This window comes from Chanos chanos, chromosome 10 (genome assembly GCF_902362185.1).
Source record: "Chanos chanos chromosome 10, fChaCha1.1, whole genome shotgun sequence".
NCBI lineage: Eukaryota > Metazoa > Chordata > Actinopteri > Gonorynchiformes > Chanidae > Chanos > Chanos chanos.
The window spans coordinates 24,450,426-24,471,648 of record NC_044504.1 but is presented as its reverse complement, the minus strand read 5'-3'; the positions used below and the strand labels follow the sequence as shown (position 1 = coordinate 24,471,648).

General features: G+C 40.7%; 1 protein-coding gene across 1 annotated transcript; it reads right to left on the bottom strand.

Moving 5' to 3' along the window:
• Positions 1-2,197: 2,197 nt before the first annotated feature.
• LOC115822132 (myosin heavy chain, fast skeletal muscle-like) lies at positions 2,198-13,134 on the bottom strand. Its single transcript, XM_030785811.1, has 39 exons — positions 12,928-13,134; positions 12,676-12,819; positions 12,438-12,594; positions 12,320-12,347; positions 12,126-12,231; positions 11,872-11,964; positions 11,707-11,770; positions 11,523-11,621; positions 11,333-11,436; positions 11,097-11,235; positions 10,747-10,865; positions 10,488-10,637; positions 10,132-10,302; positions 9,724-10,024; positions 9,515-9,588; positions 9,340-9,427; positions 9,049-9,166; positions 8,842-8,965; positions 8,611-8,747; positions 8,129-8,384; positions 7,556-7,798; positions 7,284-7,460; positions 7,051-7,196; positions 6,873-6,963; positions 6,392-6,781; positions 6,150-6,276; positions 5,908-6,026; positions 5,621-5,817; positions 5,339-5,522; positions 5,089-5,254; positions 4,543-4,667; positions 4,111-4,419; positions 3,818-4,021; positions 3,598-3,723; positions 3,340-3,510; positions 3,094-3,198; positions 2,894-2,989; positions 2,317-2,448; positions 2,198-2,218 (listed from the first exon to the last, which is right to left on the bottom strand). The coding sequence occupies exons 1-39, from the start codon at positions 13,132-13,134 to the stop codon at positions 2,198-2,200; spliced, it is 5,808 nt and encodes a 1,935-aa protein (XP_030641671.1).
• Positions 13,135-21,223: the final 8,089 nt, after the last annotated feature.

Sequence of the window (21,223 nt, the reverse complement as noted above, 5' to 3'; positions counted from 1 at the left end):
AGGAGAGATTTCTTGGTAAAGATATTCATAAAATAATTGACAATCAAACAAGCTCTTCATTTTAATGGCACCTATCTGTAGTGAGTATCCACAATACAGTTCAGCTGAAAGTCAGTGAAGGACACAACTGATATAAAAATGATGTGCTGTGGTACTTGAGCATTAGTTTCAAATATGAATTGTACAAAGGCAAGGGAGTTTTTGAAGTGTGATCCTATTTCATCTCTCCATCCAGGCTGTTGTAACAGTGCTGTGCACAATAAGCAGCCCAAAAGTTATAGGGGTCATATGCATAGCCTGTTACAGTCTCTTTACACTATAACACATATATTGACACAGTATTCTGTGAGAGTGACTGTATTTTGGCATGATGCCATCTGCACACAGGAAAGTCAGATCAATTTTATTTTTGCTGGATAAAAAAATACAAGGAATGTTCAAAATCTGTATGTCTAACGTGTGACAGAGTATCAAAATAGCCTACAAACAAAAGCCTTAATATAAAATTAGAATACAATGAGGAAAGCAGTTCAATAATGAGTGGCTGCAGTTTTTAGGCAGTGACCACCACTTTTGTCAAACAGTGCTGTTTCTGGTGTTGGCATTTGTCATGTGTCATAACGGTAACTATTAGTAACGGTACATTTTTCATATCCTCACTTGCGCTCAGGCATACACCACCGCTGACCTGACCTCCATTAAGTCCCAGACCTTCTCCTCATGCTCCTTGTGAGCTGCCTGTTTTAGTGACCATATGTTGGCAGTTTATGCGGCCAAGATTTAAAGATAAACGTGACATGTTTCACATTTTTAAATCAGCTCAATTAGCATGCCATAACAGTGAACTCTCCTAATGCTTACGGGCCAATGACTGCTTGCTGAGGCTCCTTCCCTGCTGCTGACCAGTCCCATTGTCAGGGTTCCTGCGTGACCTGCTCTCTATTGTGCCCCTGCTGGTCAGGTCTGGTGACAGCTGTCATTTGTTTTTGGTTTTGTCATGTGCTTTTGTTTATTTTGGTTTTCCATGTGCCCTGGCCCCGCCCCTCACTTATTGTGCTCACCTGTGTCTCGTTGAAGTAGTAATTAGTCTGTCTATTTAAACCCTGCCTGTTCTACCCTTTGTTTGTCAGTTCGTACCGCCTTCCACAGTGTGTCGTCCTAGCCTTTTGTTATCCTGACTGTCTTCTGTTCTTGACCTCTGCCTGTTTTTTGACTTTTTGCCTGTTGGATTTTGCCTCTTCTGCCTGCCGGCCTGCCTTTCCCTGTACCTGCTTTTGAACATTTGCCTGTCTCTGGATTTTGCCTTTGTCTGCCGTTTTGGATTGTTTGCCTCCCTCTGACTGCTCTGTGGTACGACCTCTGCTTGTTTTTTGGATTCCGCTTTCTGCCAAGTGTATTGAAAGACTTCTGCCTGGCACAATAAACATTTTATTTATTCATCAGTGAGTCTGCAACTGAGTCCCCTGTTTTCCCTGACACCCATATGATCTCCAGTTTTCAAGATTTGTTTCAGTGATGGTGGTGTACGCATGAATAAGTTCCATGTGATGGAAATACTGCTGTTTCTGAAAATCTATAGTAGCTCTGTGCATTTTCATAATCCTCAAATACTTTTTGTCAAATTACTTTTAGATCAATAGCTTTCAAACACAAATTCAAGCACATGAGTAAAACTCAGTTACAGTGATCTCTCTCAGTTGTTATGGGATATTGAGTGGTTGCTAAGTCCCTTGATCTTACTACCCTCTTGATAGTATTTTATATAAAAAATCAGACAGGCTTGGAAGATGGTGCTATTATTGGCTCTATATGTGCACTACGACTGATAGTGTTAGTGATGGTGGTAGTTACAGAAAATTCTGCAAGCCAAACTATTTCCGAAAGACACTCAGCCCTTGCAGTGGCAAGTGTGCAAACAATAAAATGGAAAACAAAACCTGATGATATATTCAAGACACTGAAATCGGCAGACTGGGAAGCAGGATCATGTGATCTATGTCATTATATTGTTATATAATTTTTTTGTTTTTGTTTTTTGTGACTCTGAGGTTCATGTATGGAAAAATCAATAAACAGACAAAGGAGAATAAAATGCTTGTATTTACAAATTTATTTAGTGGGTTTATAAATAGAAAGTTTTCACACAGCACTAAACAGGATATGGTGTATGATCAAACTTTCATGAAGACAAAAGCTCTTACTCAGCTGCTTCTTTGCCCTGGAAATAAAAGACAAATTGAAAATTTATCTCAGTGTTTGTGTTTATGTTGCTTTTTAATCTGTATGGCATTTACGGTATGAATACTATGCATTTACCTTTCCAGCATCACGGCTCTTGGCTCTGAGCTTGTTGACCTGAGACTCAGCAATGTCAGCACGCTCCTCAGCCTCCTCCAGCTCATGCTGCACCTTCCTGAGCTTGGACATGTGGCCGTTGGCTTGTTCCTCCTAAAATAGTTTTTTGTATACAGTTGATTGTAGATCAATAGTATCAATCTCAATATTTTTTTTAAGTGTTGGAGGAGTTAGCTGATACTTTCCCTTGAAAGCACACATATCATAATAGAGGCATAGTGAGTTAGTGAAGATGTCTACTTTGGTAAGAAATGTTAACATAAGGGATGGACCGTAGTAATTTTTTTGCACTACTCCATGTGTTAATCAGCTTTAAATGGTCATGAGCTCAACTGAGGTGTTACAAGCTAAGATAAGATTTTTGTGAATCACAACAAAACTTGAAAGCTGTATAATGCAGGTGTGAAGAAGTTTTTGAGAAAGTATGTACAAACCCTACCAATAAACTGGTCTATATCCTGCCCGTCCAGGAAGTCATTTTGAATAAAAGCTTCTGTTAAATGAACAAATGAACAGTTTTCAGTTGGATGTGACTTACAGCTTCCTCGGCCTGCCTCTTGTATGCCTTGACCTTCAGCTGCAGTTTGTCCACCAGATCCTGAAGTCTGGTAATATTCTTCTTGTCCTCCTCAGTCTAAGATCAAAATAATTATTGTCATCAAATTATCATACTTATTGTAATTTTGTCAAGACTCTCCTGAAGACACAAGTGAGTGTCGTGAAACAGATTATTCATACCTGGTAGGTCAGCTCCTTGACTCTCCTCTCATATTTGCGGACTCCCTTCACGGCATCTGCACCACGTTTCTGTTCAGCCTCAACTTCAGCCTCCAGCTCACGAACCTTCAGAAAACAAAATGGATGTAGTCTTTCCATGCATCCTGTTTCATTCACCAATCCTTCATTGTTCTCTATCTCTCTTGCTTACTTTCTTTTCTCTTCCCAGTTCTTCTTGAGCTGTCACTGCACACATGAGTTTCTTACCCTGGATTCCAGTTTCTGCAGCTGTTTCTTGCCACCCTTCATGGCCAGATTCTCAGCCTCATCCAGGCGGTGCTGCAGGTCTTTGACTGTGACCTCCAGATTCTTCTTCATCCTCTCCAGGTGAGCGCTGGTGTCCTGCTCCTTCTTCAACTCTTCAGCCATCATGGCAGCCTAATTTGTTAACAGCTTATATGTAATTGAAGCAGATCAAAATGGAATTTAGATGACTATGAGGACATTTCAATTTCAAACACTCACATCAGTAATAGCTTTCTTTGCTTTCTCTTCAGCATTCCTTGCTTCTTGGACAGTGTCGTCCACCTCTGATTGGATCTGCACAAGGTCAGTTTCAAGCTTCTTCTTGGTGTTCAGAAGGCTTGTGTTCTAGAGTCATTAGAATGTAAAATAAGTTGATAGTATTCATTTAATTCAAACAGTTTCAAGCTTAATGACTGGAGTGGTTTAATTAAATGACTACCTGTGAGTGAAGAAGTCCAACACGCTCACTGGCATCAACCAGCTCTTGTTCAGCCACTTTGCGGCCTCTCTCAGTCTGTTCCAGGGCAACTCTAAGCTCTTCAATCTCAGCCAACATTAGAGTATTCCTGCGCTCAACCATAGCAACCTGCTCCTTCATGTCCTCCTGTCCTCTCAGTGCATCGTCAAGGTGAAGTTGGGCATCCTGATGGTAAACCGGTCATGAATGTAAATTTAAACACCATGTCATGAAAACATTCGTGGAAACACACCACAGTAATAGAACACACTTACCTTGAGTTGTCCCTGTACATTCCTCAGCTGTTTCTGGGCCTCAGCAGCCTGGCGGTTGGCGTGGCTCAGCTGAATCTCCATCTCATTGAGGTCTCCCTCCATCTTCTTCTTGATTCTCAGGGCGTCATTCCTGCTCCTGACCTCAGAGTCCAGGGTGCTCTGCATGGACTCAGTCACCCTCTGGCTGTTCCTCTTGATCTGCTCCATTTCCTCATCTTTTTCTGCCAGCTTCCTGTCAATCTCACCCTTAACCTGGTTGAGCTCAAGCTGGACACGAAGGATCTTGGACTCCTCATGCTCCAAGGTTCCCTGTGAGGACGGATCAGTAGAAATATATCAGACAGTCAAGGACAGTCTACGTTATCATGAACTGAGTTTTACTTATCTGCTGTAACATGGCAACTTCGAATGGTCTTTGAAAATTAATTTCACCTCAGCCTCTTCCAGAGCAGTCTGGATCTCGGCTTTCTCTGTCTCCACTGCCTTCTTTGCCTTCTCCAGCTCATGAATGCTCTTTCCAGTCTCACCAATCTGTTCAGTCAGGTCAGAGATCTCCTCTGCAGAGAAAAAATTAAATTGAATTTGGACTGATATCTGTAGTCCATTTGGACTTTAACATTCAGCACGGTGACCACCACATTTAAATGGTCTGGTCTCTTGAATGCTGAGTGATAGAGTCTTAGTCCTATTAAATTGCGACAAGTCTTCAGTGGAAAATGTTTACTGTCCATTTTCCAAAAATACAGTTGAGATAAAATGATACCTAAGACAGAGCCAATAAACAAATACTTTTCATTTTACATGTGAAATCAGAGGAAAGAGAAAGAAACCAGTCAATTCCTTACCCAATCGTTCTGAAAGTAAAATGAATGTAATCAAATAGTCTCCACCAATGCAATTAAAGACTTTTTAAGATAATTTTAAATATCTCATGTTGCAGATCTGAAATTCTAATATATGTTGCAGATTCAGGCTTACGCTGCAGATTCTTGTTTTCTCTCTTCAGTGTCTCCAGCTGATCAAGAGCCTCCTCATAGGAGTTCTTCATCTTGAACAGCTCAGTGCTGAGAGAGCGAGCCTCTTTCTGGGCACCCTCCAGTTCAGCCTGGCCTTCCTCATATTTCTGCTTCCACTCAGCCAAAACCTTTAAAATGATATTGTAAAATGTCAGATCTGTGTAATTTAATTTTTGTTTACTTTATGTGAGGAGCTAGAGATTGGTAATTGCCTTATCAAAGTTCCTCTGCTTCTTATCGAGGTTGGCAGCCAAGGCATTGGCTCTCTCCACATCAATCATGAGGTCTTCCACTTCACCCTGTAGTCTCTGCTTGGTCTTTTCCAGAGAGGCACACTTGGAGTTAACAGCCTCAATTTGTTCCTCTGCCTCCTGAAGGCGCTGAGCAAGCTTTTTCCTGTTGAGTGTTACATTTTGTGTTATGGAATGCCACCATCAGAGCACATGTCTTACAATAATGTTAAAAAATGTACAAAAGGGAAGGGTAGCTCTTACTTGGCCTCCTCAAGCTCCTCAGTGCGCTGGATGGCATCAGTTTCGTATTTGGTTCTCCACTGAGCAACCTCGCTGTTGGCCTTGGACATGCCACGCTGCAGCTCAGCCTTTGCTTCCTGCTCTTCCTCAAACTGCTCACGGAGCAGGTCACAGTCATGGCGGGCAGACTGGAGGCCATGAGCCAGGGCATTCTTGGCCTATAAAATGCATTGAAGCAGGACAATTATTACCATTAATATTAGATAAGTGAAACACCTTGACTGCATTTTTTAACTAAGTGTATTTACCTTAACTTCTTCCTCAATCTGTCTCTTCAGCTCCTCAATCTGTTGTGTGAAGGCCTGTTTGCCCCTTGTAAGCTGAGAAACCAGAGCTTCTTTTTCCTCCAGCTGACGGCCAAATTCACCTAGATATGATGTGTTGATGTGTTTGAAGTGGAAAAATAGACAGTGGCTGATTAAACTTAAACGTAGAAAGGAAAAATTAACAGATTCTGACATAGACAAAAGTGTCCAAACTAAATGATTACCATTTTCTGTCTGAAGTCTGGCCTTCTGTGCACTGATATCGTTTATCTGACGAAGATTCTCATCATTCTTGGTCTTGAGTTCACTGAGTTGGTCCTCAAGGGTACGGCACATCTTCTCAAGATTTGCCTGTTAATGGTGGAGCTTTCAGTTTCCTCAGCAGCAGACTGATTTAGTACAAATACTAATATAAATTCTTATAAATGGCCAATATTTCCAAGAGGTTCACACTGATGAGACTGACCTTGGCTTTAGCAACAGCCTCCATGTTGCTGGTAAGATCATCGATCTCCATCTTGTATTCACTCTTCTCCTTCTCAAGCTTCTGCTTGACACGCTGGAGGTTGTCGATTTGCTCTCCCAGTTCTGCCACGCTGTCAGCCTGCTTCTTGCGCAGAGCGGCAGCAGTGGCTTCATGCTGAAGGGTGGACTCCTCAAGATCACGGCGCAGTTTCTGGAACTCTGCCTCACGCTTCTTGTTCATCTCTATCTGAGCAGCAGTTGCTCCTCCAGCTTCCTCAAGCCTTTCACTGATCTCCTCAAGTTCCCTGGAGAGATCTGCTCTCTGTTTCTCAACCTTGGCACGCGCAGCTCGCTCAGCCTCAATTTCCTCCTCCAGTTCCTCAATGCGGGCCTATAGTGATGAAGAAAGGGTTTACAAACATTTTTTGCCTGTGTGTTTCATCTAATTTGTATTTCCGAACTCCATGAAAGTGGTCATATACCTGCAGCTCCTTGATCTTCTTCTGAAGCTGGGCTCCCAAAGACTGCTCATCTTCAATCTTGCTGAGAAGCTGGCTTGTTTCAAAGTCTTTCCTAGAAGTATGAAACAACATCTTAAGGAACTTCAGCAGTACTTTAGTTTAGGTTTTACTAGGTTGCAGCAAAAAAAGTCTATATTACTTCTTAAGCTTCTCCTCAGACTGCTGCTTGTCATTCTCCAGATCCATAATGGACTCCTGGGCCAGTTTCAGGTCTCCCTCAAGCTTTCTCTTGGCTCTCTCAAGGTCCATGCGGAGCTTCTTCTCTTGCTCCAGGGAACCCTCAAGCTGAATAAATTTAGCAGTTTCAAGTTATAAAATGCATAGGAATACATAAAATATTCAACAGTATGACATTAAAGTCTATGAACTCACATCATCCACTTGTTGTTCAAGCTTTGTCTTGGATTTGGTCAGAGTGTTGACTTTGTCCTCCTCTGCCTGGAGATCATCAAGAGTCTGTTGGTGTGCCTCTTGGAGGGCTTTCTTCTCTTTTGTGAGCTTGGCAAGGCTCTCATCCTGAGCAGCCATCTCCTCTGTCAGATTCTTGACCTGTGTTGATTCAAAAATAAGTTTAGATCAGATCATAGTTATACTTGACAAAATTAACATGTGAGAGATTTTTTTTTCCCTAAATACCCCCATACCTTGTTTTCTGTGGCATGTTTCTCCTTCTCCACTTTGGCCAAGGTGAGTTCCAAGTCATCGATGTCTTTCTTCAGCTCAGAACACTCATCCTCCAGTTTCCTCTTCTTGGCAGTCAGCTCAGCATTGATCTCCTCCTCATCCTCCAGTCTCTCAGTTGTCTCTTTAAGTTTTGCTTCCAGCTGGATCTTGCTCTTGATCAAGCCCTCACATCTCTCCTCAGCATCTGATAGATTTTCAGCTTCCTAGGATTTACAAAATAATCATTTCTTTCTGTGATGCTGTAGTGGAGTTCATAGAAGCGAAGGAGGGAAAATATGACATTACTGTACTCATTCTCAGAAATGTATGAACTGCTGTTGTTTAAAAAGATCGCACATGTTGATCCAAGAGAGAGGAGGTTAAATACCTACCCTCTCAAATGTTATAGCAGATACAAAAATTCAATAAGTTCCATGACGACATTACTTATGTAGCATTGAGTGCAGACACATCTTTGTATGAATCATATCAAAAGTCATGCTGGAGTAAATGCCTTTCAGTTTACTGTTTTCACATGTTTTAAAAGTACTTACTGAGGCCACTTGGAGCTGCAGATCATTCCTCTCCTGCAACAAAGTCACCATTTTCTCTTCAAGTTCTTTCTTCTTGGCTTCTGCCTTGGCCAGGTCTTCCTTGCATTTGGCAAATTCTTCTTTCATGTTAGCCAGCTCTTTCTCAGTCTCAGCACTCTTCAGCAGAGGCTTGATCTTGTAGTACACCTTCATCCATGGCCAGTGCTTGACATTCATGAAGGAACGGACGTTGTACTGGATGGTGAAGATGGCCTCTCTGCCATTGAAGAATGTGCTTTTAGCATTTATTTTAGAACAGTTACAGTTTTAACTAACCACATTTGCTTTTGATTCAGTTAATTCCACGAATATTTTTTGCCCAATCAAGGCAACCGCAAACAAATCGGAAACTTTCAATTTCATTGACCATTACATGTGATTAAATAGCACAGTTTGTTTTTTCCCCTGCAACTATAAATTGTAATGTTTCCTTTCCAACCCACCTCCTCTCCATCATCTTAACAAACTCTCTCCTCATGAGATAACCACGGCAGAGGGCCTGAGTCATTCCGACCAGAGCTGCCAGTTTCTCGTCTCTCATCTCCTCAAGGGTACCCAGCAGACCAGCTTTGAAGAACACCTATGTGGTAAAGAGTTGTGACAAAGGTTTTCCACAAGGTTCTCATAATCTTGACAGGTTCATTTTCATGAATTCTTTTTATTTGAATGGTTACCTTAGTATGTCCAAATCTGTACTGATCATGGTCAACATCAATAGATCCCAAGAGCTTCTCAGCTGCTTTCTTGTTGTCAATAAACTGACCCTCTGGGATAACGCTGGCATTCAACACTTTGTACCTATGAGGAAGTCATCAAAATGTCACTACAGTGTTTTATATCAAAGGAAATATGTTTTTTTTTTGTGGGAGGTTGTAATTTACCTCTGCTTGAAGTCACCATAGAGGATTCTGCTTGGGAAGCCCTTTCTGCAGATTCTGATGCCCTCCAGTACACCATTGCACCTCAACTGGTGGATGACCAGGAAGTTCTCCATAAGACCTGACACATGTAAAAAAAAAAATGTTTACTGTATGAATGAGTTGGTAATGAAAGGAACATTTCAGAACATGATGCTGAAAAGTTGTATAACTGTTAAACTTTAAAGAATGTATTTTGTGTTGTCTTTATATGCACCAAAGATATATCTTACGTCCTTTTAAATTTTCTCTCACCTGGAGTCTTAGACTCATTAGGGATCAGACAACGCACAAAGTGAGGATGAGTGCTCCTCAAGTTGGTCATCAGTTTGCCCAAGTTCTCCTGTTGAGTTACATACAAAATACTATTCAGTTTTTTTGAATGAGAGAGTTTGGATAAACAAAAAATGTTACGTTACTAATAACATACCCTGAACTGTGAGGACACAGTCTGCATGGAACCACCCTTCTTTTTGCCTCCTTTTTTGCCACCACCACCACTCTCTGTATGAAAATAATCCAAAGCAATAATTAAGATTTTATTCAGGAACTTGTCTTATCTTTCGTAGTATAATTCCAAGTATTTGAAATAGGTGTAATGGATGGAATTGTAATTTGATGAAAACTGAGTATAATTACCCTCAACAACAGGTGGGTAGAGGGTAGAGAGCAGTTTGACAGCGGACTTCTGGTACAGCTGCAGCACAGACTCATTCAGAGGGTCCTTGTTCTTCTCCAGCCACCCAGCAATGTTGTAGTCCACAGTGCCTGCATAGTGCACCAGTGAGAAGTGGGCCTCAGCCTTGCCTTTGGCAGGCTTTGGTTTCTGGAAGGCATTGTTCTTTCCAAGATGCTGATCATAGAGCTTGTTCTTGAAGGTTGTGTCTGAGGCCTTGGGGAACATGCACTCCTCTTCAAGGATGGAGAAGATGCCCATTGGCTGTTTGCAACACGGAGTTTGATTGAGCATGTGAGGATGAGTTTGAGACTAAAAAGACCTGAGTCTCAAAAATGTAAGGACGACAGTACTTGCCACATAAAATTTACCTTCTCAATGAGCTCAATGCAAGCAGCCAAGTCCATGCCGAAGTCAATGAACTCCCAGACAATGCCTTCTTTCTTATACTCCTCTTGTTCCAGGACAAACATGTGGTGGTTGAAGAACTGTTGCAGTTTCTCATTGGTGAAGTTGATGCAAAGCTGCTCCATGCTGTTGAACTAAAGAGTCAATGAAAAACAGCACATTAATTTAACATTGGGATAGAAGTGCCTTGTTGTAGCATGCAGTGAGATTCAATGCTAAATGCTGTAGAGGGTTGTTTCCAGAAAAAAAAAGACTTCTATCTTCACATTGCTGTTTTCTGCAAAATGAAATGGGTAGCACAAACATGCAGAACTCGTACATCAAAAATCTCAAAGCCAGCAATGTCCAGCACACCAATGAAGAACTGTCTGGCTTGTTTTGTGTCCAACATCTGGTTGATACGGATGACCATCCACAAGAACATCCTCTCATAGATAGACTTGGCCAAGGCGCTCACAGAGTTATAGACCTAAAGAGGCATGGATACAGTAATGCTATGTTAACATTACTTCAACTTTAGTTGAGCATTTTTGAATAAGATGTTAGCATCAAGTTCAAAAAGTCATGAAGAGGTTTACCTGTGGCACAGTCTGGCCCTTGGTTACAAACTCATTGCCGACCTTCACTCTTGGGTAGCACAAAGCCTTAAGCATATCAGCTGAGTTCAAGCCCAGCAGATAGGCAACCTTGTCAGCATCTGGAAGACGAATTAGGGGATGTAACTAACTGTATGGTAAGGTTGTATGTGAATGGCTGTGTACTGTTACTACCAACTTTTACATTTAAAAATGATAACCGTGTTAAAGAAAACCCTTAGAATGAAGAGCTTGGAGAGCCACATTTACTCATGGACTTCATTTAATTTATAATGAGATTAATGCTGGGATGATCGTATTTCTCCACTCCAGAGATTATGTTCAAGTCTCACCCTCAGTGCCATCAGGCTCTGCCTGCTCCTCACGCTGCTTCTGCTTGAACTTCATGTTACCATGATGGAGAACAGCTCCAGTGAACTTGTAGATGCTCATCTTCTCCTCAGGGCTGAAGCCCAGAATATCAATGGCAGTCTGAAAACAAATTTGAAGACATTTGTGAAGACATCTTTGAGGATACGAGATTTTACACAGATGGTGAGCAATTACCACTTATAGAATGTAGACTCACGTCTGTGGCAACCAGCTCCTCCTTGTCATCAATGCTGGCTACAGTAATCTGACCCTGACTGCACATGGGGAAGTCATAGGGGTTGGTGGTGATGAGCGTCATTTCTATGGAGTAAGAACAGTGACTTAAAACAGGTCCTATACATCTTTGCAAGTGCAGAAAAGAGAATTGTCACATTAATTACACATACCAATCAGCTCAGGCTTGTGGTTGGTCATCATCTGATAGAAGATGTGGTAGCCTCTCTCATCTGAAAGCTGGAATGTGACTCTAGACTTCTCCAGCAGATCTGTCAAAGGACTGAATTAATACCATGCTTCTCCACTCAATGCATATGTGTTTAATCAATGAATATAGTGGAAATGAAAACTTACAAGTCTCAATGTCAGCACTGGCCAGTTTTCCAGTTGTGCCAAAGTGAATTCTGATGAATTTACCCTGTTCCACACCAATCAACATAGTTTTTTTGTTATCAACACATTATATTGTCATAGTGGTGAGTGCAAATACAATTTCATATGAAACTAAATAAAACTTACGAAACGTGAGGAGTTGTCATTTCTCACAGTCTTGGCATTACCATAAGCCTCAAGCAGAGGGTTGGCAGCAATGATCTGGTCTTCAAGAGATCCCTGTAATCAGCAATGTGTTTCATCAGGATTCATGGAGGAGCTCTTTTAATGTTAAGGCGTCCAAGTTGAAGTGATAGGTTGCACTGCTCAGTATGTATAAACAATTATTCTCTTTAATACTCCATCATTTTTACATGTTATAAATAAACCAGAGTTTTTACCTGCATTTTGGAAGATTCCTTCTTCTTATCTCCAGTCATTGCAACTGTAGCAAAGTACTGGATGACACGCTTGGTGTTCACAGTCTTTCCGGCACCAGATTCTCCACTGGATTGCAGAAGATATTTATAGGTTAGGGTAACACATGAGGCAAACTTGCAAAAGTCACAGATTTAAAAGTAGTGTAGATACTCACGTAATCAGGACAGACTGGTTCTCCCTGTCTGTTGAGTGCAGAATATAAAATTGTTGTTAATTTTTAAAGTTATTTTGGTCAACAAAGAAAATTAACCATTTTAGAAGAAAGATCTCACCAGTAAGCATGAACTGATAGGCATTGTCAGAGACAGAGAAGATGTGGGGTGGGGCCTCCATGCGCTTTTTGCCTCTGTAGGCAGACACCACTTCTGCATCGTACACTGGAAGCCACTTGTAGGGGTTTACAGTGGCACAGAAGAGTCCAGAGTAGGTCTGAAATGACAAAGGGAAATGAGTATGTAAAGCTCTTAATATGTACAATTTGTTTCTCATTTGCAGCTCTTGCTCACTTACGTAGATCATCCATGCTGCATAACGCTCTTTGAGGTTATACAGGACAGAGGCTTCATTGAGATGGGTCATCATGGCCATGTCCTCAATTTTGTCGAACTTGGGAGGGTTCATTGGGCTGACATCGTCCTCCTTGACAGTTCTCTCCTGAGATGGTGGGCATTACATGTGAGCAACAGTCAAACACTGGAGTCTGTGTGGCATATACTTCTAATGTTGGTGTATTTCAAGTATGTGTTTTCACATAAAACTCACCTCCTGAGATTCATTCACAACAACAGTGACTTTGCCACCATCTTTACTCTTGATTGTAGCTTTGAGGTACAGTTCTTTGGCATCTGCCACAAAGCAGGCGGTCTTAGCATCAAAAGGCTTGTTTTGTGCCTCAATTCTCTCCTTCTCAGGTTTACGGAGGTATATGGCAGCCTTGCCATAAATGGCCATCTCCGCGTCCGTACTCATGGTGGCGGTTTACTCTAAGCGAGATGAGAACTGTGTCACTTGATGTTTTACAAACCTCATTTCAAACATATCCTAAACTCAAGGTCATTCCAAGACACTTCTCTATCCACAGAAATTTAATGCTGTGAATACTCATGAATAATCTTAAAACTTTGAGGGCTCTGTTAGTGCTTCATAACACATTCAAAAAAGAAGTTGGCTTTTAAACAGAAGCATTTCATCGTCCTGCCATAATAGGAAGTTCCTCTACGTTTGTTTTTATTTATTCAGAGCTTCTACTGCCATTCCACATACGTCTGTGTTGGTGAATTTAATAGAGATGTGGTCTTTGAAATAAAAAGAAAATGACAAAATTGTTATAGTTTTTTCCCCCAGCGGCACTAAAAGCTATTCAGTCCATTTGAAATTATGTCCATTAAAAATGAACCCGAAAAAAGGATCTAATCTTAATGAAGGAAAAAAAAATACAATTTGTAGAGCAGGATTACACAACCTTACCTTCTCCTCCAGAGACCAGATGAAATGTCCAGAACCCTACACGAGAAAAGAGATGCCTGGTTTCAGTATTCTGTCATGTTCTTGACGTAAGGAAATCAGTATAAAATGTATAGGTGTTATTTAAGAAATTTTAGAAATGTAAAATACACCAATAAATCATCAGAAATTAACAACGTAGGAATTGCTTATATAAGTGATATCAGTGTAATTCATTGTATAGGATAAAATAGGTATGTAAATAAGATGTAAGATACTTTGAAATACACAAATACAACATTTAAACTTTTTGAAGATTGTTCAGTTTGTAATACAATGAATGAATGAATACATAAATAAATAAAATTATTCAAAAAAAAAAAAAATCAAGAAGGAGCTGTTAACTTTTCCCCCAGATGTTGGTGGATACAGGTTTATTTTCTGCTGCAATTTGTTGAAAACTCCAGTGCATAAAAACATGGCTGCTGCTGCACATTTTTGTGGTTTTACTCTTAATATGTTTAAGAAAGCCAACACTGGCTGACCGCGAAACCATATATCAGTTGTCATGTACAATTTTAAAGTAATCAAAGGTTCAGTTTAATCTTTGTTAGATTAACTAAATGTTTATTTTCAGTTAATAGCAAATTAACATCTTACCACTGGCAGGTTATCCTCAGGTCTCCTCTGCAATAGATGGTGTGCCTCTTCAGGCTTATATTGGGTTCACTTTGCACACTAAGCAGAACCCTTACATGGTCACATACTGGAGTTTTGGTTTATTTAGAAGTTGTCACAGCCATTCACAGTCAGGCACTGACAGAATAGCCATAGTAACTGAGCTACTCACTGTCAAATATGTGAAAGAATATATTGTAATAAAACCTTTTGAAGTAAATATATGGTAGTCATGGATTTATGTTAATGTTAATTTTAATATTATCTTAATGTTATGTTAATTTTTCTTTTTAATTTATTGGATTAATCTGGAAGTGCTCCTTCTGTAATAAGGATAATTGTCTTTTATTCTTTGAAGCAATAAAGATATAAAATGATACTGACTTCATCATTACTGTACTAATATCAGCAGTGCACTTTTTATTTTGTTTGTGCCTGTACATCATATACCTTACTTAAGTTACATACTTACATCAATTATTAATTAATTAATCAGAACATATTGCATAGAACATGACAAATGGCTTTCCATATTTGGATATTGTAGAGTATTTTGCTGAACAAACAAAAACATCCAAAACGGGCCTGTGAAGGTAAATATAGGCAGTTATACTTATCTTAAAATTGATCTCTTTTCGTCTACTGTCAGTGTATTATTTGAAATCTATTTATACTCTATAGATCCTCACCATGTTTGGTCTTAAGTGTGCTGGCCCTTTTTTGGAGGGGGTGGTGCATGTACATTTTAAGGCAACAACCCTATGCTAACAGAGGGGGCAGAGTTGTTGCTGACTTGAAGTGTGTTTATCATTTGTTGTGAATGCCTGACATTCAGTCATTGGCTCTGTTTTTTCAACCTTTGTTTTTCACTTGTTTCATAATATCCTGCATAAGTATTTTCAGAGTGTTTTCCTGATTAAGGAAAGCTAGTCAAAAATCTTGAAAATGTAACCTAGCTTGAATAAGAGAACAAGTTTGTATGGTGCAAGAACACTTCAGGACACTTCTTCTCTTTTGCCTGCCTATTTATAGCCCAGTGTGACATCTGCCAGTGTGTAAATTTGTTTGTGTTGCCTAAATCACTTCAAAGGTTTTATCCTCCAGTGTAACCACTCACATTAACCTTTGACATGAACTATTACAGTTTAATCAGTGCTTCCTTGGTTTATTAGAGTTTTGATTTCCCATACTTTGTTAAGTGTAACGTGTTTATCATACACAAAAGAGGTAGCCCACTAGTATCCTCTGGTAAGGTCTTCATTGGCACTTCACATTGAAAGTGACTGACAGTGAGATCTATCTATCTATCTATCTATCTATCTATCTATCTATCTATCTATCTATCTATCTATCTATCTATCTATCTATCTATCTATCTATCCACATGTAGTTACAAAAACAACACATATACATGGAGGCATGCAAGCACGAACGCTCGCATGCACATTTGTGTATAAATATAATGTATAAGTTAGTGCTAATGCATAATAATCAAGATTTTTCTATATAGCTGTCTTTCTTTTTCCTCTAGTAAACTAGTAGTTATGGCTATGCTTTCAAATGTATTAGTTCAAGAAGTATATTTGTATTATTTTACTCTTTATCTGATTGTCTTTCTTTGGACAGCAGGGTTTTTGTCTCTGTAACACATACTGAATAGTATGTCCCCTAAAAGAAAATTTTAGGTCACACCACACAGTATAGGGATTAGTCATATTAGCTTTTAAAAATGAATACACGATTTTCTTAGCAAAGCACTTATCTGCAAGAAACATATATAATTTTGAAATAGACTGTCAGTCATTTGGGTCATTTTACAACTGCTACAACGACCCTCACAACATGTTACAATAATAATGCAAGGGGGCAACTGAAACACAAGACCCATTTTTTATGCTGGGCTTTTACTTCCATAAATATTTAGATGGCAGATATAAGTTTACTCTGTTGGTAAAGTTTAAAAGTTTTGAATCGTATATCATCTGTGAGTAATAACGAAAACAACCTCTAGATGGTTCGTGTCTCCACAACACTTTTCTTTCTAAGCGGAACACAGGTTGAGGTTTAATGTTTTCTGCCATGGTTTTCTATACAGTCCCATCGATGAGAATACATTTACTACTGTGGCAGATAAGTGATGGCATTAGCCAATATTTAGTGGGTGATGTGCTACAGAGTAAACTCATATAATTTAAGTACTACTGGTGGCTTGTTAATATCAGAGTGGCTTGGTAATTTGAAGGGTTTGTTATCATATGAACTTTATTTCATATATTTCCTTAAATCATTTATTGTATTTGTTGAGACTTTCCATTTAATTCCTTTTTTTAAGTACGTATATTTAGATACCATTAGATGGCGTCCACATGGTTGATTTTTGAGCAGCTATCAAGTGGCTCATTCATGGTTGCTTGTTGATATAAATGAAGGCAGGTGAGATGATTATTTTAGAGGGTGAAATGATGAATATTCCATACCTGAACTTAAAGCCGTACTGAATAAACTCAACACAAACTGAAAGCAAATGTGTCACGGTCCAGCCCTGCTCTTCCAGATCCTAGTCCATATTTTCCTTGTGTCCTGTCATGTATGTCTTGTCTGTCTGTTCCAGGTCGCTCCAGTCCATGTTTTACACTGTTTCCTGCCTGATTTCCACTCACCTGCTGCCATTTTCCTCATCAGCCACTGCATTTAAGCCCTGTCGGTTTCCCCACTTGTTTGCCGGATTATCTAGCCATCTTTCATGTTTCCTGCGTTGGCTTGTTTGCTTCATTCTTGTTACCTTTTTGACCTTTGCCTGTTTTTTGGATAAGTGTTTTTGCCTGTTGCCTTTTTGACCTTTGCCTGTTTTTTGGACATTGTTTTTGCCTTGCGTTTCTGGAACGTCTGCCTGGTCTCTCTGTGCCTGACCTTCTCTGCCTGTTTTTGACCACTGCCTCTGTCTTTGCCCACTGGTACCGTCACTGTGATTCAGTCTTTTTGGATTCCTTGGAAGATAAGACTTCATCAAACACCTACTAAAATTTTCTGAGTCTGCTTTTGGGTCCTCAGTCAACCAGGCCTCACCGGCCCTAACAAAATGCAATACACAAGCAATTTAAACACTGTTACACTGCTGTCGACTTCCATGAACAAAAAAACAACTCACAGTAACCCAAAATGCCATCAATAACCATTCTGTTCATAAGACATAAACAATGACCATCAGGTGTAAAATGTACAAATATCTAGTGTGGATCCCATGCTATTACTTGCCAATAATTTACCATTTCCTGATTCGATAGGGGCGGCACAGTAGCACAGTGGATAGCGCTGTAGCCTCACAACAAGGAGGCCCTGGGTTCGTTTCCCGGCCGTCCTTTCTGTGTGGAGTTTGCATGTTCTCCCTGTGTCTACTTGGGTGTCCTCCCAAAGTCTGAAGACATGCAGGTTAGGTGAATGGGAGACACTAAATTGCTGATGATCTTTCCAGCAACATGGAGGCTGTTGCTATGGCCAGGGTCAGTCTTAACAATTTGAATCATCTTTAAGAATTCATACTAGCGTAGGGCGTATGGTGGTGCAGTGGGTAGCGCTGTTGGCTCACACTAAGAGTGTCCTGTGTTCAGTTCTTGGCCAGGCTGCCAGGCGACCTGTCCAGGGTGTTTCCCCACCTTTCGGATAAGTGGCTTCGAAAATGAGTGAGGTTGAGTGAGTGATTCAATAGATGAAGAATTGAATAAATGTTGAATCAACCACATATCTCTTAATTTCCAACATAAGCTACATGCTGATTCAACTGGAGCATATACACTCTGACTTAGTATTATAATACATACAAGAATACCTGGCTATCAGTTTATATATAATAGTGTATGTGTGTGCACTGTGGAACATGTTGGCATTATGATTAGCTGCTGTACTCTAAATCAATTAGGAGTTCTGGTTTAAGTGAAATAAATACAGCAGAATACACAAGAAGAAGCCAATTTGTTTTTTATTTCTGAAGGAGCCAAAGGTATAAAATAATCCATCATATTTTACAGAGTGTCTTAACTCTAGCAATAACTTCATGAAAAATTGTAGGAGCCTATTATTCTGTGCTTCCAATTGATCCCACAAGTAATTTGTTAGCCCTCCAGGTTGAGATTCAGTACTATGCTACTACAAAAGGTCATTACTGTACTTTAAACAAAGGCTGACAATCTGATCAGCTATGGTCTTTGAAATGGAAGATCTAAATATGACCAAGAGCAAGAGGGCCCAAAATTTTGTGTCATGTTTATAATCATCAGTGTGAAGGACTTACGGAAAATTTTATCTGCACCAAATGCGATAAAATAAAAGAATTGCAGCAGAAGCTGATTGACTTGCACATGAAACTCCATCAAATGACAGAGCATAATTGTCACAGCCTACACCTCATTTTGGACTCTTGTTTTGATTATGTCTTGTGCTCCTGTTCTGTGTCAGTCTCTGCCCCTCACCTGATCCTGTTTGTCCCATTTATTAACCTCGTTTCCCCTTGTTAATTTCAACCAATCATGTTTCCCCTGTTTAGTTCTCCTCTGTATTTAAGCCCTTGTGTTTGACTCGTCCTTTGTCTATCGTTGTTTGTGTTGGATTACACTCTGTTAGGCTGCACCTTTTTGTTACTGGCTTTTGTTCCTGTTTGCACCTGTTTATTTATCTTCATTTCGTAAGTAAAGTCGTCCTTTTTGTCACCACCATCATCGTGTCTTGCGCTTGGGTCCACCACCACCGCACTCCTGACAGAACGACAGACCACATCATGGACCCAGCAGACACTTCTGTCTCCAGGGCAGAGATGGCCCCGGCTCTTGAACAGGTTGCATTGTTGCTCCCTCTCAGCAGGTTCTCCAGCCCCTAACCCGGGGGGGGGATTTTTGGTTGGGGGCTCCCAGCCCTAGATCCTGGCACCACAGGGACTGTGGTGCTGGGTCCAGCGCAAACTAAGAAGCCATCTATTCAGTCTAGATTCAAGATTCAAGAACTTTGTAATTGTCAACAAAATTGCAATTGTGTCAACCTCAACTGGTGCATTTATATTAAGACTCACAAAGTAAGAAATATGACAAATATAAAATATCAGCAATAAAATAAGAAATATAAATATCAGTGATAAAAAAGTACAGAATCTAAGCAATAAGTACGAAATATAAACAATATAAAGTATATGTTGTGTACTTTCTATTAATTATACAAATCACAAGCACAGAGATGGTTTAACACGGAGGCGTGACACTTTACTGAAAACTATCTAGGCCAGGGGTCTCAAACTCCGGTCCTGGAGGGCCGGGGTCCTGCTGTTTTTCTTGTAGACCAACTAAATAGAATCTCTGATTGGCTGAGGAGTGTCCACACCTGTTTTCAAGGTGAAAATCAACAGGTAATTAAGAGGTGAAAACAAAAACCAGCAGGACCCCGGCCCTCCAGGACCGGAGTTTGAGACCCCTGATCTAGGCAAAAGCAATTCAGCCAATCAACTGAACACAATAATAACATATTGGCATTACTAATCACATGAAACCAAATGGATGGTCAGTACTTTACAATTCCTCCCTCTTAGATATGAACTAATTCTCTCAAGAAATACAGTTAACAAAAATATACTGCTACCACAGTCCCTGTATTATCTGTCCTGAACCTTTAGCATCTTGGAATGAACTGTAAAAACACACTTTTATGTTTAAAGTAACATTTCAATAAAGCAATTATTCTTCTATCAGTCTCTGTGGAGGTTTGCAGATACGAGTGTGGTAGTGCCTCTCCTCACAGGGAACATCTGTCTGACTTGCCACAGGTGCACTGGTCTCAGTGGAGGGTGTGGGCACAGAGGCAGGCTGACACTGCACATTTGGAGGGGGCCTCGGAGGTGTTATAGGCCCTACAGTGTCATCAGCAGCAGGCACCATGGGCAACTCTTCCTCTCGAGTCAGTCCAGATTGTCTTAGCTGGTCAATGTGGCGACGCCAAACAACACCTCGTGCAGCTTCAACTGTACAGGACACGGGCCCATGCCGCTCCTTTACTATAGTAGGGACCCATTTGCTGTCTCCTCTGTAGCTCCTGGCCAAGTCTGTCTGTCTGACAGCAAAGTGCCGCAACTTCCCCTCACAGGCACTCTGACTTTGCTTGAGTTGTCTATCTTGGACAATGCGTCTGTAGTAGGACCAATCTGTAGCAAGGACGGCGTCCCAGGAACAGCATGGCTGGTGTTTGATTTGTAGTGGCATGGGTGGCATTTCAGTAAGCAAACAAGAAGTTGCTCAGCTTTTGCGGAAGGGTGATGTTGTCATTCTGCATTGCTCTGAGGGCTTGTTTCAAGTTCTGAATAAACCTTTCAGCAAGGCCATTGGTTGCTGGATGCCAGGGAGCTGAAGTGATATGACGGATCCCATTTCTCCTCAGGAATGTCTGGAAGTCTTCACTTTTAGACTGGGGACTGTTATCACTGATTACTTGTTCTGGAACTCCAGTTCTGGCAAGCAAGTCCCTCAGTACCGTAATGGCTTTAGCTGTGGTGATGGAGCCCAGAGTGAAAACCTTCGGCCATTTGGAGCATGCAATGACCACCACCAGAAAGTTTGTACCCATGAAGGGCCCCGCGAAGTCAACATGAATCCGTTGTGATGGAAATGCAGGCCATTCCCATTGGTGAAGTGGTGCACATGCTGGCTCATTTTGCTCTTGCTGACATCCAGGGCATTGCGCTACTAATTACTCAATTTCCTGGTCAATCCCAGGCCACCATACGAAACTCCTTGCCAGTGCCTTCATTTTCACGACTCCTAGATGGCCAATGTGGAGCTCCTCTAGAGCCTTGGGTCGCAGCTTTGTTGGAAGGATGACCTTTAACCCCCACATCACACAGCCAGTATTCAAAGTAAGTTCATTCTGTCGCTGGTAGTTTGGAAACAAAGTGGATCTTTGACTG